Here is a 16019-nt window from a genome sequence, read left to right as displayed (position 1 = left end):
ACAACCCAGTTCAGTGGGGTGTTTAATAATATGCCCAGCTTACAGCATATCCCAATAATCTTATTCACCAAGGAATTATCATGAATGTCTTGACGAATCAGCCTAGAAGAAAACAAAGTGCTGATAGGAACAGGATGTCTATTCTTTCTTCTTCTTTGTGATCCTTCCACATCTCCTGCAGCAAAATAAGCAGCATTTCACAAGAATGAAGACAGCAATGGCTGCACAGGTGAACAGGAATGCCAGAACATCCAGGCAGTGGTATTGATACCAGGTGAGATCATGAGCAGCTGGTCTCAAGTGCTTTGCTCCTTTGTGACGCATGACAAATTCAATCCAGAAGACAGCTCTGTCCAGAGGCTTAACTGGCTGGTCATGGTGTATCATGGATAACCTTACAGCATTTTCCTTATAGCTGGGGAAAAAAAGAAGAAACCGAGGAGATGTGTCATGAAAAAAGCCCGTTCAGCACCTGTTTTCCTCCTGAGGAAAAGCCCTGCTTTTACTTTCATCAGTGTTGTTTGGACACTTTTTTAAACCAGCCCAGTTTACTCCCACCTGCATAAATTGGCTTATGAGCAGTAATAGAGAAAGCCAAGCTCTACTCAAAATTATCCCATTCACTTCTTTTAAAAAAGCAACGTCGTAACGTGCAGCATTTTCTGTCCACATATCATACAGCATCCTGGTTTGGGCTGGGATAGAGTTAATGTTCTTCACAGGAGCTAGTATGGGGTTATGTTTTGTGTTAGTGCTGTGAAGTGCTTACACAGGGTCAGGGCTGTTGCTGCTGCTCACGCTGCCCTGCCAGTGAGTAGGCTGGGGGTGCGCAGTAAGTTGGCTGCCAGGCTGCCTTGCTGACTACTTCCTGGCTGATAGGTACAGTAACCTGAGGGTATCCCTAACTCAGGTAGGAGAAAGAATTGTGGCTCCTGACAGAGTAGACATAACACAACTAGAATCATCACCCAGAGCCTCCACAGGATTTGTAGTAGCAGAGAATAAGGAAGAGAGAGCAAGAAATCAGAAAACTTTCTCAGGAGCTGCTTTGGGCTTTCCAAGAACTATTTTTGTCAAAGGGATCATAAAATGTAGTGTAAGGAAAATCAAATTATTCATCTCTCCATTCTGACAACTGCTGATTCTCAGAAATAAAAGATGGTTTTAATCTGAAACCTGAACTCCAGCTGGTCATTATTTTTGGTTCCCAGAAGCACCAGAAGAATTTCTTTTATCAGCAGCCCAAGATTTTAATAACCTCATCCTACTGAAAGGCAAAAACAAAACTCACGTGGCATTGTTAATGACTGTATTCAGTGCATCAACTAGGTCCTCTGTCTTCAGTGTGCTGAAATCCAGCTGAACTGCAGCTCCCTTTGCCCTCATGTGAGCAATGTTATCATGCTGGTCGGCGAACATGGGAATCCCGACCATTGGGATCCCATGGTAGATAGCTTCATATATCCCATTGGTCCCACCATGAGTAATAAATGCCTTTGCCGATGGATGACCTGGAACAGGGAAGGAGAGGCACATGTAACCAGAGTTGTGGCAGACATGAGCCCTGCTAACTACCCAGGCAAATGCACTGCTAGAGAAGGGAACTGCCTAAACCTTTAGATTATCATCAGACTTAACTTTTGGTTCCTCCAGACTGCCCCAGAGTTACTTCAGTGCTTCTGCTTTTGTGGGGTACTAATTTTTACATGGTATCAACTTCAAGGCAGACCTCTGCCACAGCCTTGCCTAGGTCAAGTCTTTTGAAGAATGAGCCCTGCATATTAGTTAGAGAGTCCAGCTCCAGAGTGCATATCTTCTTTGATACTTACTCCTGCCTACAGCTGATTCTTACCCTGCCAGACAATTGCCACTGAGCTCTGAGACAGAGGTTTTTGCTTTGGAGATCCATCTTATAGCTAAGTTAAAGTTGCTGCTTTCTTGAACCACTCCCTTCTCCCTGCACAGCCTGTCTGTATCTTCCATAGCTCTTACACAGGCACTCACCTTAAAGTCAAAAGCAGGCTAGGAAATTAAAGCACCAAGAGCAAACTTCGGCTGCTTGAGTTGCGAAACTAAATGTAACCACGAGTGTTATGCAGTTCTTTTGCCTGAATAAGCCAGTTTAGTGGAAAACCAAAGAAAAACAGTTTTTCCGAGGGTGCAGTGCATCCCACATAGAATCAATCTCACCAAGCAGGTCATTTTGGGGTATCCAGTCATAAATCCTGGTGTTGGAGCCCAGACTTTCTGGTTTTTCTCCTTTATACCTCCAGAGGACCTTGAACAAAGGAAGAAGATAAACACAGTGCATGTGATGTGTCCTTGTGCATTATTACATTTAATGCAGGACGTTATCTCAAACCCGTGTGCCTTTTGCCAGTTATTCAAGTCGCTTTGCCTCCAGTTTAGCTCTTTGATTAGTTAGTATTTACTTATTGTAAAGATGCCATAGAGTGATTTTTATATTTTGGCCTATGGACACACCTCAGCGTCATTTGGTTGAGAGAGGGGGAAATGTCCAAACTCTCCATAAAGTGGCAAGTCTGCCTCTCTGCAGAACCCTGCTTCCCAGCTGTGGCACATCCAGCAGAGAAAATCAGGGCAATCCAAACTTAAAGGCTCTCTGGAGGCAATAGGAGTGACAAAAAAAAAAACCAAGGCAAGTTGTTTTAGGCTTGAAAAGAAATTTACCTTTTGTGGAAGCTGGCTGAGGGCTCTGGCAATCACATTACTTTTTTCATGAGTTAGGTTGTAGACCATGGACCCAAGAGAGAATACCACAATGCCGTGTTCCCCCGCGCTCTGAACAAACTCCTCCATTTCCTAGGAGAGGCAGAAAACAGAGTGATTATGCACTGCAGATCACATGTATTTCTGTGAACAAGGCACATAACCTTTTCAGCCTTTTGAAGGTTTATTTCAGCAGACAAGTTGTACTGAAAATGCCCTACCTCCTCTAAGGCCTCTACAGGAGTGATAATCTAGACCAGAGCTTTTCGTGTTACTGTCCTAAGCATCTGGGAGTTTCAAATTCTGCCTGAATATTGCCAGTTGCTGCAGGCCATAGGCCAGAGGTGCCTACTTTACTCCCTTTATGATGTCTTAAACTAAGCAAGGATAGTTTTTATCATTGGTATCTCTCTGCAAGCCTTGACTCCTTTTGTCTAAGGATTTTGTCCCGGCACAGTGCCTTTTTGCATCCTGTATTTCAGTGTTACCATGGGCTGCAAGTCTGTATCTCAGAATTCAATCTTACACTTTACTATTCTGAGGTAGCACCTACTTTTCCTGAAACAAACGCTGTATTCCTGCCTGCTGGACCTCAGCTATCCTGTTCTAAGACTGCAGGCTGTAAACCCAGACCTCAGTTTGCACAAGTACATACTGCTTAAATTGGCCCTAACTCCCCACCAGCAGCAGAGCTTCTTGTTTAAGAATGCACTTTCCCAGGACACAGCTTACAATGGCTGATTAAGGAAAGAAACAATTTTATGTCCTGCTGGCCAAACTGCCAGTCAACCCCGGAATGAACTTGGGATACCTCTGGTAAGGGCTTTGCAGGCCGGCAATGAAGTCCTCCAACGAATTCAAAGTTGGGCAGGAAAGGGCGTGGAAATTCGAAATCCCAGTATGTTCTGATTAACCATATCTCTGCTTTCCCCATCGTCTCACACAGGGTTGTGGGCCTTCCTAGGGACAAGGTACAAGGCGTTTACAACAGGCATGGGAGAGGTCATGTTTGCTGTAGATTAAAAAACAGGAGCTTTACCTTTGTCTTTCGGCACTCCCAGCCAGTGTAATCTGTTAAACTGAGCATGACATTAACACATGGACAAATCCAGACCTATTCCTTGCCCCGTCCGGTGGTCAGCCTTGGCAGGTTGCCATGAACAAGGCAATACAACCTTCAAAAGGATTTTGAACCTTCAGAATTACTTGAGCAGTACAGGAGTAAGTGGGAAGCATTTAGTTTCTGTGATACACAAGTGCAATTCTTGTACCTCTAAAAGACTCATTACCTGTGCTTGTAATAAAAACACACTTTGGGGAAAAGAATCACAGGAAATGCAGTTCAAAAAAACCAAACAAACCCAAACCAAAACTAATTGCAAAATTATTATCCACAGTCAGGGAGAAAGAAAGTTCTTAATGTTCTGTAGCATTTTTCAAATGGTGACTCAGTCAGTGGCTGAATATAAAAGACAGGCATGGCCATCCCTAGTTCTCTTGGCGACTGGGTCAGCTCATTCTGACACATATGGGGAAAATTTGGCCAAATCCATAGATGCTTTGAGTGTCATTTGCTGCAAAATCCAATGTCTCTAGAAATCCATCTATAGAAAAAAATATTGAATGGGTAAAAATGTTTTATTGCTTCCCACTTGGAAAAATGTATATTCTCAGGCAGGTGTTGTCTTTGCAGTATTTTCCCCATAAGGTTGAAGAGGCGAGTAACAGTCTTAGTAAATGATTGTCCAAAGCCAGGCTAATGCAAACAGGAACCAAGGAATACAAGCAGCAAGATAAGAATTATCTGCAGGGCATCTTCTTATACTGCTCAATCAGCCTTACAATTTACACCAGGTTTTTTTTTTAATTCTAGGTAAAGAGCACTGAGACAGTTACAAATTTACTGGAGTGAAAATTAAGACGTCAGGACAAGCAAACTGATATAAAGGTGTAATTATTCTTATGTGGTATTAAAAAAAAAGTCAATCCACAGCAAAGGGCTTAGCTTGCAGAACACAGAGGAATTCTTGAGAAACACAGAAAAAGAGATGGGAGGGCAGCAGAAGGGATGCCCTGGTGCTTGCTTGTTTGTTATCTGCCTAAGTGGATATTCTGTTCAAGAATCAAAGTCCACTGAACTAAAAGGTCTGCCTAGCAGACTTCTAATCAAGCCTGAATTAGGTTGGAACAAAAATGTCAGGTATTTATGTAGTTTAAAGAGATGATTTTAAACTCTGAGACTATATCCACTCTGGGGGATAAGATGATGCTTCTTAGCCTCTTTTATTGCAGAATATGAACTCATGCTTAGCATCATTTTGTACTAAGCAGGTTACAAGATGGTACCTCCAAATGCTGCATGCAATGTGAATGAAGTGTTTTTTTGCTCTGCAGTTGTTCAGAGAGGGACAGTGTTCCTAGATGCAATAGAATTAACTCCATCCCTTTGCTGTCAATGGACCTGTCTCCCATGCCTTACACTCAGTTATGGAATGTCTTTGCCCTCCAGCCTTTATCCGTTACCATCTTAATTGTAAAGTGCCTGTCATCAAGATGAAGATGCAACAACTGTGCCCTGAAAGCACTACAATGGACATACAGCTCACTGCAAGAACTCACCAGCTGTATCATCACTGCCAAAAATGAGGAACTAGAGCAAAATGGCACTGGCATCTGTTAGACCAGACCTAAAAGGGGAAGCACAGCCTCCATGCAACCAAAACAAGGTTATAATCTCTGCTGGCCACTGAGAAAGTATTTTGAGGCAACAGCATTCAGCTCTCAAAACATTCAACAGGCACAATCCATGCAGAGGAGAAACCACTCATCAGCTGCCTTACCTAGGACATCACTGTAGTACCCATCCCATTTGTCTTGCCAAAACTTCACGAAAAATAAATCTGTGTAAAAGTAAAAGAGGAAGTTCTGCAGTCTTTCCACGAAGGACATCCTGTCTGTCAGCCCCTTGGTGCTAGCAGGTACATAAGAAGGTGGGGATGGGAGCCCACCACACAGCCGCTCTAGCACATTCGCATCAGAGAAGCGGAAGGTGTAGACAAAAGGGATTTCTAGGATTTCTGCTACAAGCTCCCCCCCTGCAGAGAGGGGATCAGAGATCAGAATATCAAACTTGGCCTGATGCAGCTTTTCTATCAGCTGAGGGTTCGTTAGCAAGGTGTCGCAGGTCTGCTTGAACAAATCAGTAAAGACATCCAGATCCTTTTTCATCCTCCACATCATCTCCCAGAGGGAGATGTTAGAGATATCGTTAATCCAGAAATTTAAGAAGTCGTCCATGACAGCACTCAGGGTCTCCTGGGTAAAGGGGACTCGCAGGACCTCAAAGGTGAAGGGGGAGGAGGTGTCTTCGTAGTCGATGAGTAGATTGCTTGAGGGAACCAGCACAGTCACTTCATGACCCCGGGCAACAAGCTCTTCCAGCAACACCTTCACATTGATCCAGTGACTGGCATCCGTGGGCCAGACCAACACCTTCCCACACAAGCCAGTGCTCCAGCAGCATGCACAGGCCCAGAGGAGCCAGGGCAACCTTGGCCCCATCATCTTCTGCAGTCCATGTAAAACTCCTGACCAAGCTGGAAGTTCACTGCTCCAGTGTATAAACACTTTAGAGCCAACCAATAAGAGTGAGCTCCCCTTATTGCCAGGCTTGGCAAGAGAGCAAGTCAGAACAGAAAACACACTCATGGGAGGTCTGGGCAAGCAGCAAATCCCGTTCTGGAGTCTCGTGCAGAGCCACCGCTGATCTCAAAAAGACAGCAGCTCCTGCTTCTGCTCACCACAGAGTGCATTTTACAGCACCCGAAGGCCAGAAGCCCTTTTCCATGTTGCAGTTTAGTCTTGGTAGGGAACTAAGAACCACAGAGCCTCTCACTCCCCCACAGGAGGAAGGAAAAAGAATTGTGAGGGCAAAAGTTAGAAAACAGAGAGTTGAGACAGAGAGAGCTTAATAGGGAAGAAAAAAAAAGTAGCAAGCAGTGCACAAAGAACAATTTTTCTCCACCAGCCAACCCATGTCCAGACAGTTCCTGACCAACAGCTGCCCTGGCTGACTTCCCTCCCCAGCTCTTTTAGCTGAGCACATCACATGGTGTGGAACATCCCTTTGGTCAGTTTGGGCCAACTGTCCCGGCTGTTCCCCACCCTAACCTCTTGCTGGGAGAAGCAGCACGAGAAGCAGAAGAAGCTTTGACTGTGTAAGCACTGCTCACAGTAACTAAAGCTTCCCTGTGTTAGCAACAGCGTTTCCATCGTGAATCCCAAATACAGCCCTGTGCAAGCTGCTGTGACAAAAATCAACTCTATTCCAGCCCAAATCAGTGTACTCTCATACCAGATCTTCAGGCAGGAGCTCAGGCGAGGGAAAGCACATGAGCCACCCATGGGACTTTTTTGACAGCTACAAAATAAACCCCATCTTATCTCTTGACTACAGCCTAGAGTTGATTCTTTGCCTTGTGACAACCAGCCTTCCCATGAAGCTGGTTACAATTTTTATCTCCTCATTCATTAGGTGCAAAATGGCCTGCAGTGATTAACCAGCCCACTGGGTGCTTTAGTTCTGTCCTCTTTATAACCTGAAAGAGAAGACTCTGGCATCAGGCCACCCCAGAAGAGTAGCAGGAGGAGGTGAGTAGCACAGGTTTTGCTCATCTTGCTGCTTCTGTACTTTTTCTTGGGAAGATGCTGCCAACTGGCATCAGTGAATCCATATCATGTAGTCCAGGAGAAATACTGCTGAGGTAAGAGACCTGATTTCTCTTGACTGATGTAGTGGAGATGCTTAGTGCTGCTGATGTGAGGCAGCTGCTCTCTCCTCAGCAGAGGGCAAATAAGGCTCAGACTGAGTCTAAACATGGCCTGAGCACTTCTCCAGGAGCTCAGCACCACCACATGAGTTCGCCTCACAAGACTGGTAGTGGAGCAAACAGCCTTTCATCATGCTTCAACCTCACTGCTTCAAAAAAGCCTTTAGGTAGCTCTAGAAAAGCAGCTAGAATAGCAAGAACCCTGGAGAAGATTTTCCAAGGAGAATGAGAAGGTGCAGGGACATCGCCCTCTTTCTGCGAGATGCTTGCTGCTTCCTTTCCCACCTCCTTCAGGACTGGATATGCTCCAGATCAAAACACATCACAGTCAGGGCAGAGAAGAGTTAAGCTAGCACAGCTAGCAAACGAGTACTGCACGTGGAACCTTAACTGCCAAACCCCACATTTAACAATAAAAGACCCAGCGCAAGATCTAGGCATCTGTGCAACTTAGACCACAGGAGGAGAGCAGAGCACACTTCTGCCAGCACCAGGTTTTACAGCCTCTGTCAATCATGATAAGCAACACAATGAAACACACAGCTAGGTGCTCTAGTAGCAGGGAGTCTTAACAGCTCTTATAGCAGCATTGCACCCTACCAGTGAAATATAAATAAAGCCACCATGGGCATTTTACCTGCCCACCATCAGTGTGAGTATGTTTCCTTGTAGGCATTGCAATAGTCACTTAGAGGGAAAATGTGGAAAGAATTACGCAACCGTTATTTTAAAAAGAAAAATCTTATGAATAACTACAATGATCTAATATTTATTGCAGAAACTTTCAGAAAAGCAATGAACCTTTTATCTGCTGAGGGCCTTTTATCATTGGACATTGAGGCACAGCTGCTCTCCCAATCCTTTAAAAGGCTGGGAGAGGCTGTTATCTCTGATTTTGAGATGAGTTAGAAAGCAAGAGGGGTGCTAGGCTAGGGGATAATGTAGTTTTACTGTATAGCTTTCCAAAGCCATTTTTTATTTCTACTTCAAAAAGTTTAGCTCATTAGTAGTGTTTGGTGGGTATATAGCATCATGTTGCCATTCCTGGTGTTTGTCCCAGTTCATCTCTGAATATGCCTGACAAACTCTGTTTCAAGTGGCTTTAGCACTGTTTTACCTACCCTAGAAGTACCTGTATGGACTCATCTGTGCAAGTGTAGCAGGTCAGGATTATCAGGTAACAACTCACCTGGGTTGTTTGACTTAACACAAGAATCTTTGAGGAAGGAGAGTGAGTTCAGGGCTGTCTTGCTCCTGATTTATGCCTTAACTTCTAATTTCTGGGTACTTAAAGTTGTGTGTAAGAGCAGCCTTACCTAAAACATCGCTGTAGTACTGATCCCACCTTCCCCAGAGAAGGTAATGATACATAATATCCTGTGCATGGTAGACGAAGATGTTCTTTAGCCTTTCCAGGAAAGACATCCTATCTGTAAGGCGGCTTAGGGCGGCTGGTACATAGGAAGGAGGTGCTGGCAGTGTCCCGCAGAGCCGCTCCACCGTGTTGCCTATGGAGAACCGGAAGGTGTACACGAAGGGGATACCCAGCTTCACGGCAACCAGCTCTCCAGTGGGTACCAGTGGGTCTGCCAAGAGAACATCGAAGTTGGATGCCTTCAGTCTCTCCAGCAGGGCCTCATTCTTCAGGAGTTCATCACTTATGATTTTGGTTGTTTTCTCCAGCTTGAACATTAATTGAGATAACTTGTACACAGCTTGCCAGACAGGTAGCTTGTCCTCCTGGTAAAACCAAAAATAGAAAGCTTCTTGCAGAATGTCAGACATCTCTGCTTGGGTGATCGGCACCTCAATCACTTCAAACTGGAAGGGTGAGGGCTGGGTAGGGTTGAGGATGAGGAAGCACGAAGGCAGCAGCACAGTCACATCATGTCCCCGGACCACGAGCTCCTTGAGCAGGTACTCCATGTTCAGCCAGTGGCTGTTGTCAGCTGGCCAGACCAACACCTTCCCCCCGGACCCGCAGCCCAACACAGCCAGCAGCCAAAGCAGCACCACCTCCTTCCGTGCCATAGCCAGCCCTGTGTGGTAAGGTCCCTGTGGCCTTCCTTCACCAGGAGCAGGGGTGCTGCTGGACTGGGCTGGGCATGCGTGACACTGCTTTGCACCAGAAGGGCAGGAAGCCAAGATAGCTGGTGTGAAATCCTGTCCTGGATAATGGCATGTTTTCCTGGAGAAAAAGGTGACTGGAACCAGCTGGCCCCATCTGCTGGTAAAGAGCTGTCTTAAGCTGGAAGGTGTGCTTCCTCTGGAGCAGTGGGGAGAGCTGTCAGCCCTGGGGGGCTCAGTCCAGCGAGGGTCGTGTCCTGCTGGTCATCCTGGCCCTCCTGCCTGTCTCCATATTATTTGTTTGGTAGAAGAGGTGGCTTTTTCATTCTTCTGGCTCTTTGAAGCCCAGCTGGGTATACGGCAAAGATGTTCACACACTGTGTGGGGACCCTTTTGCTTTATGAAGGCACTGGGCATCTGTTTACAGTGCACTGAAGGAAGGGATCCGGGGCTGTAGTTAATATGCTGTGTTTCGAAGTGGATGAAACTACAGTAAGACTGTCCTCATGTGAACTTACCTCTTCCAGAGCATGCATCACAGGAGGCCAGAGCTGGTAGCTGATGGTGTGGGCTGTCCTGGCTGTCACTAGGTGCCAATTATGTACTATAAGTGGAACCATAAAATCTGTTAACGAACAGTTTTATTTATGGTCGCCCTTCTGATGTGCAATTATGAAATAATGTCAAGTCCTCCTCACCATGCTGACTACCCGTGCTGGGCGTCTGCCCAGCGCTGTTATGCAATGTTTTCCTAATGTTGTTGTGCAAGACTTTCGTTACAGCTTCCGTGCTGCTTAGAACATCCTTTCCAGGATGAAAATGAGGGTGGTGAAAGCAATTGGGCTGCGAGAAACTGAGCTGAGATACTGCATCCACGGTGCACATGATACCAGTTGGCTGTACTTGTGGAGTCCTGAAGCATGCAGGCTGATGTAGGCAGCTGAACACTGAATGATTTGCAAGTGCTCTTTTTTTATAAGCTCAATGTGAGGTCAGTAAAAATGGCATGTTGATCACATGTGATTACTACTAAACAAACATATTTTTCTACATACTCATTCAAAACAGTCCGGAAGAAAACCCTGCAGAAGAAGGCTTGCTGTTTTCACTGTTTGCTTGTGGGCAGAGGGTATGTTTTAAGGAAAACTTGTTTTGTGCAAGGAGGATCGGGTGTATATGACCAGGAAGGTACCGGAAGTCTCTATGAAAAAGCCATAATGCATTTCAGTATTGCTACTGAGGGTGGCAGGGTTGCCTCGTCATTCACCAGCTCTCCCATCCTTGTTATGATTCTCTGGATTAGGAAAACAGCTCTGTCCTGCTCTGCCTGCTTTTTGGACAAGCAGCCATTGGGCAGGGAAATGTGTAAATGGAACTCCCCTGCTGAGAGCCTTATATGGGGTGGAAGTTATTTCAACCTCCACATTAGGAATAATTATGGCAAAAGGCAGATCCATCAGTTGGGTACCAATCCCCATGTCAGGCCTAGCAGCACAACACCCTGACAGAGGAGCAGGTGCAACTGAGAGACTGTGGTGGCTCACTCCCTTTTCCAGAGAGGGATATAATGACAAAGTTATTGCTGACATCTTTCAGACCTTGACTTTGCCACCCTGCCAGGTTCCTACCTCTGCAGGTTGTAAGGCGGGAGGCTGTGTAATGAGAAGTGAAGTAGCAGAAGGCTTACCTAAGACCTTGCTGTAGTAGCTATCCCAGTCTCCCCAGTAGGTCTGGAAAACGTAGTCCTGCAGGTGGTAAGACACGATGTTTTTTATTCTCTCTCCGAAGGACATGCAGTCAGTGAGCTCAGACAGGGCTGCGGGTGCATACGATGGCGGGGCTGGGATCTTGCCACAGTGCCTCTCCACGGTGGAGGCTGGGGAGAAGCGCAGTGAGTAGATGAAGGGGACAGCCAGCTTGAGAGCTAGGAGGTCCCCGCAGAGGGTCACCGGATCCGACAGCAGCAGGTCATACCTAGACCCCTGCAAGTGGGCCATCAGTTCTGGGTTCGTTAGCACCGCGTCGCACATCAGCCTGTTCATCTGGTGCCAGTTTTTGGACAATTTTCCCAGCTCCTTGTAGAATTGCCAGAAGGTCAATGTGGTTGGCCTGTTATTCAGCCACAGTGCCACTACATCCTCGATCAGGTTCTCAATGGTGTCTTTCTTGAAGGGGACACTATAGACTTCAAACTTCTCCGCAGCCTCAGCCCTGGGTTTAATGAAGAGGGAAGCATTGGATACCAGGATGGTAACGCTGTGCCCACGGCGAGTGAGTTCCTGTATGATTATCTTCACATTCAGCCAGTGGCTACCTTCCGTTGGCCAGACCAACACGTTCCCACAGAAGGCAGCCCCTAGAAGACTGACTTGAAAGAGGAGCAGGTGGAGGAATTTCTTAGAGCCAGTGACTTTTGTGGCCATGGCAGGGTTAAGGACTGGATATCCTGTGAGTTTTCCCTTCCAGTTGGGAGTGCTGTACCTCTGTGTTGAGTTTGATGGCTCTTTAGTAGCGCTCTGAGCAAATGGAAGAGTTTGCTCTTGCACAGGTAAGTCCTTTAAAACTCCCGTTCTGTCTTGGGTCTGAAAAGACAGCGAAGTATGTTTGGTGATTAATTTTTTCCTTTTCTGGGTTCTACCCTGTTAGTTTCCCCCTGAGAGAGCTCCTTTCCCTGGCCAGCAGGTCAGCAGCAAGCCCTGCTGCTGTCCAAGGTCTGCCTTCAAGCTACTCCCTTTGAACAAGAATTTAATCCCTAATTTTTTAATACCTTTCATAGTTTTTCTAAGGAATCCTTACCATGAAATAAAAGCAAAAAAACAGGTTCTCTTCTTGGTGTGTAATTACTGGATCAGTAAATTCTGAGATTTACTGTAAATATTAGAAAATAAGTGGCACTACTGCCATTACTGGAGAAATACTGAGATTTGTTGGGGGATATATATATATACATATATGTATGACTGCACCTGCTTTTAAAATGTCTGTTTTCAATTGCAACAGCTGTGGTATCTCTATACTGTAATGTTTCTGTTAGTTATGGCAGCAAACCTACCTGTAATTAAAGATACATTTCTCTTACTCTGAGAGTTTCCCCAGCTTTCTCCACCTTTCTTTCCAGAAGCAGAACAGGAGCTTACTTAGCTGGCAGGCAGGAGTGCTACAGGAGTGGTTGCTTGAAGATCTTGCTAGGCTTGGGGCAAGAGCCCTGGTCAGTGTGAGGTAGAGGGACACCTATGATGGACTAGCAGTGGCCAATTGTATCAGCAGCATCCTTAAGCCTCCACAACCTTTCTACAGACAGTAGATAACATGAACTAACCACAGTCATAATAAATGACAGTAAATAACACGAATTACAGTGTGCCCCAGCCCCTGTGGATTGCTGCTGCATCTCCAGGCTTCACCAATAATTCAAGCTGGTGCATCTTTACAGAGGAAGAACCTGCAAATGAGCCAGTCCCCTGGATGCCAGCTCTGATACTCAATTACTCACGTTGCTCCCATGAACCAGCCAGAGGCAGGCTGAGGAAGGAAAGGCCACAGAATACATTTAAGTGGCTGACTTGGAAGCAGCATCGTTTTTCAGGGTGAGAAATTAGAAGTGCTGATGTTTTCCATGCTGAGAGAAGGCACCCTTCATTTGGGTGAAGATAATGCTGAGAATAACATATTGTTTGCTCTTACATGTGACAGGTGGTTTCCTACTGCTCCCAGACAAGTCTGGGACATGTCACCACCAACCTGGTTGTGCCATAGACTCAGTTTGGGTGTCTAAACACGCAACTGCGATGGGGATGGGGACCCCTGGTCCCTAAAGATCCTTCTCAGAACAAAGCCCACATCTTATGGGGTGTCTCTCACTTGTAAAGCCAGCACTTGAGCGTAAGGTGCTATGTCCTGGGAGGAGCAACTTAGCACCAGAAGCCAGAATGCCAACTAAAACCTGTGATCCCACATAGTCTGGGGAGCAAATGTCATGCAGCAAAAACCTCTTACCTGGAAGAGTCTTCCAAAGTATGCAAGCACCGTGCTCCGAGTTGCAAGGTACGATTTGCTACACTGGTTTGCTTCTATTCCTTGCTGCCGGCTTCCTCTGTGCCTGGGCTGCTCTGGTAAGGTTGGGTATCAGGCAGAAGGTGCTTAAATAAGTTACCCTCCGAACTGGCCTTTTCAAAAAGAAGTAATACAATACAGGATGATCACAACAAGGCATGTATTCTGGGATTATTCATTGCTTTGTTATGCTCCAGTAATTTAATAGTCAAGATGGTCTTCCCAATGCTAGGGTTCATTATAATGTTATTATAGAGCCAGATTCTCAGGAGGAATTTGCATCCTGTGTCTAAGAAATATGGTGCCTGATTGCTAAAAAGATTTTTCACTCCCTTTAGGGTCCCAGCTGGCAAAACAGAATGTTAAACAACAGATTTGTTTATAAACCATCCACAGGAACAAAGATAAAATCTTGTGGTTTGTTTGCAGAGTGTTTCCAAAGATGCTGTGTTACCTGTGCTGGCCCTCGATTCTGGAGATCTAGGTGAGTTTTTAATGACTTCAGGATCTAGGAAACTAAAGATGCCCCTCCATGTTTTTGAAATATTGTTCGTAATATTCAAATGGACTTTTCCTAAACCTTCAGAATTCAGGGCAATTATGCCAGCATATCTCATTAGTTACTTGGCGTTACTGTCACGAGTTTCACTTTGACCTCCCCATAGACCTTTGTATTCAGGCTATCTTTTTTCAGGCTAATTTAATTTAGGTGAGAAGGTCCTATAAGAAGCTTAAAGCTTTTCCAGCACCTATTGAAAGGCCATGCTCATGTGGGCTAGGGCAGACAGAAACCTGGCTTTCATTTGTAGCCCCTCAGCAACGAATTCCTCCATAGTGAGTGGGAAGCAGTACAAGGGGAACCAGAGGGTTAAATTTGTCTTGTTTCCAGGGCCAGCTTTTAAAGATGATGCTCGGATTACTCTTAATACAGAGAAGATAAGCACTTTGTGAGGATTAAAGGACAAAATCCAGCAAATTAGAGGAAAGTGGGGCTGAAGAAAGTGGATGGTGTTAAGTGTCTGTATTCCACACATCTAGCATTACTAAGCAGAACTGCTGCACACGCTGATGCAACCTCCAGCCTTGTTAAATAACAAGGGGAGTTTTGAGGCAAAGGCGAGTTATGCAAAAGTTAGGCAACACAAACTAGTGTTTTCTACGTGTGTCTCTCCACCACTTTGCTGAACGGGGCTTATGGGGTACGTGGGACCTTTATTTCTATAGAACCCTGATGCCAGCCAGCACCTCAGAAACTTAGTGCCAGGGTAGAAAAGGGAAACTTTTGTCCTGAGGAAATCCAAATAATTCTGTGACTTTCCTTTCACAAGCTGCAATAAAGCAGCTGCTGGACCAAAAGCAGAACTGAAAGTCTTGGCCTGCTTTGTGATTTTAGGAGGGCGAGGGAAGGCTGAATGGGTAAAATACCAAGTTTGGCTCGTTCCCCAGTACAGATGGATGTGGATTGAGCAATTTGGCAGAGGCATGCGTGCAAGTGCTCAGTAAAATGCCTACTGCTGTGTAATCCCCAGGGGTAATAGGGAAACTCCACCAAAATTTGAGCTGAAATAGCCTTACCATAACAACCTTTCTCAGTGAAATCTTTAACCTCGACCTTGCAGCTGCAGGACAAAAGTACCATGGGCTGGGTTTACAGCATCCCACTTGTTTTTATTGATTTGATTTAAGATTTTTTGAACTCTTCCCTGCTGTTGCAATGCTGCAGGGGAACCTTAGTGAGTAAACATATAGACACAGGGGGTGGCTTGCACTGGAGCAATTTCTGTTCTGCAAAGCCATGAAAAGAAATGAGAGAAGGTCCAGGCCAAGCTGGACCTGCTGGGAATTGTGCATTTTTGGTGGAGAAGAGGTACTGTACCCTGTCTTTGCCAGCTCTACAGTGAGGTGCAGCAGCAGAGGCTTGCTGAAGCTGCCTGCAGATACAGCACACCCCTGTCCTGCCAGCATCTGTCCAACCCCCAAGGAAAAGCTGAGTTCTATGCAGATGGGCAAACCTGCAAATACTGAGGGTATAGACACAATGGGACCCATCTAATGGCTCACCAGCCCAGAGAGGAGCAGTTGGTCTCTCCCTCCCACCTTCTCCTGTGTGTGTTTGCTGCTCATGCCCCCATGTAAAGCCTTTCCCAGTGCCAGGTCAGCTTGACAATGACTTATTTTGGTGCATGAATTTGCTGCTGGCCACTGAGCCCCATAGTGATGTGGATACATGCTATAATGCATTTGTGTGTTTGTCACTCTGCAGGGGAATGAAAGCTAAATTGAAATCCCTGCTAAATTCTGGCTGAACCCACCAATTGCACATAGCCCTGCTGCTGTACT

The 16019-nt window shown here is 45.7% G+C and overlaps 1 protein-coding gene across 2 annotated transcripts; it reads right to left on the bottom strand.

The window, feature by feature from the left end:
- On the bottom strand, positions 1-12049 carry LOC311191911 (UDP-glucuronosyltransferase 2A2-like; the record flags this gene model as incomplete). 2 transcript variants are annotated; one of them, XM_084264232.1, is made up of 6 exons in its annotated part: positions 1-415; positions 1292-1511; positions 2191-2278; positions 2692-2823; positions 3542-3690; positions 11314-12049. In XM_084264232.1, the coding sequence occupies 6 exons, from the start codon at positions 12047-12049 to the stop codon at positions 139-141; spliced, it is 1602 nt and encodes a 533-aa protein (XP_084120358.1). In that variant the 3' UTR covers positions 1-138. The 2 variants fall into 2 exon arrangements, with proteins under 2 accessions (XP_084120358.1, XP_084120359.1); XM_084264233.1 differs by lacking the exon at positions 11314-12049 and adding an exon at positions 5571-6295.
- Between the last annotated feature and the right edge of the window lie 3970 nt (positions 12050-16019).

Source organism: Gallinula chloropus (genome assembly GCF_964237585.1).
Source record: "Gallinula chloropus genome assembly, chromosome: 4".
NCBI classification, from domain to species: Eukaryota; Metazoa; Chordata; class Aves; order Gruiformes; family Rallidae; genus Gallinula; species Gallinula chloropus.
Note: the sequence above shows the minus strand (reverse complement) of the source record. Positions and strands in the feature narration are given on the sequence as shown.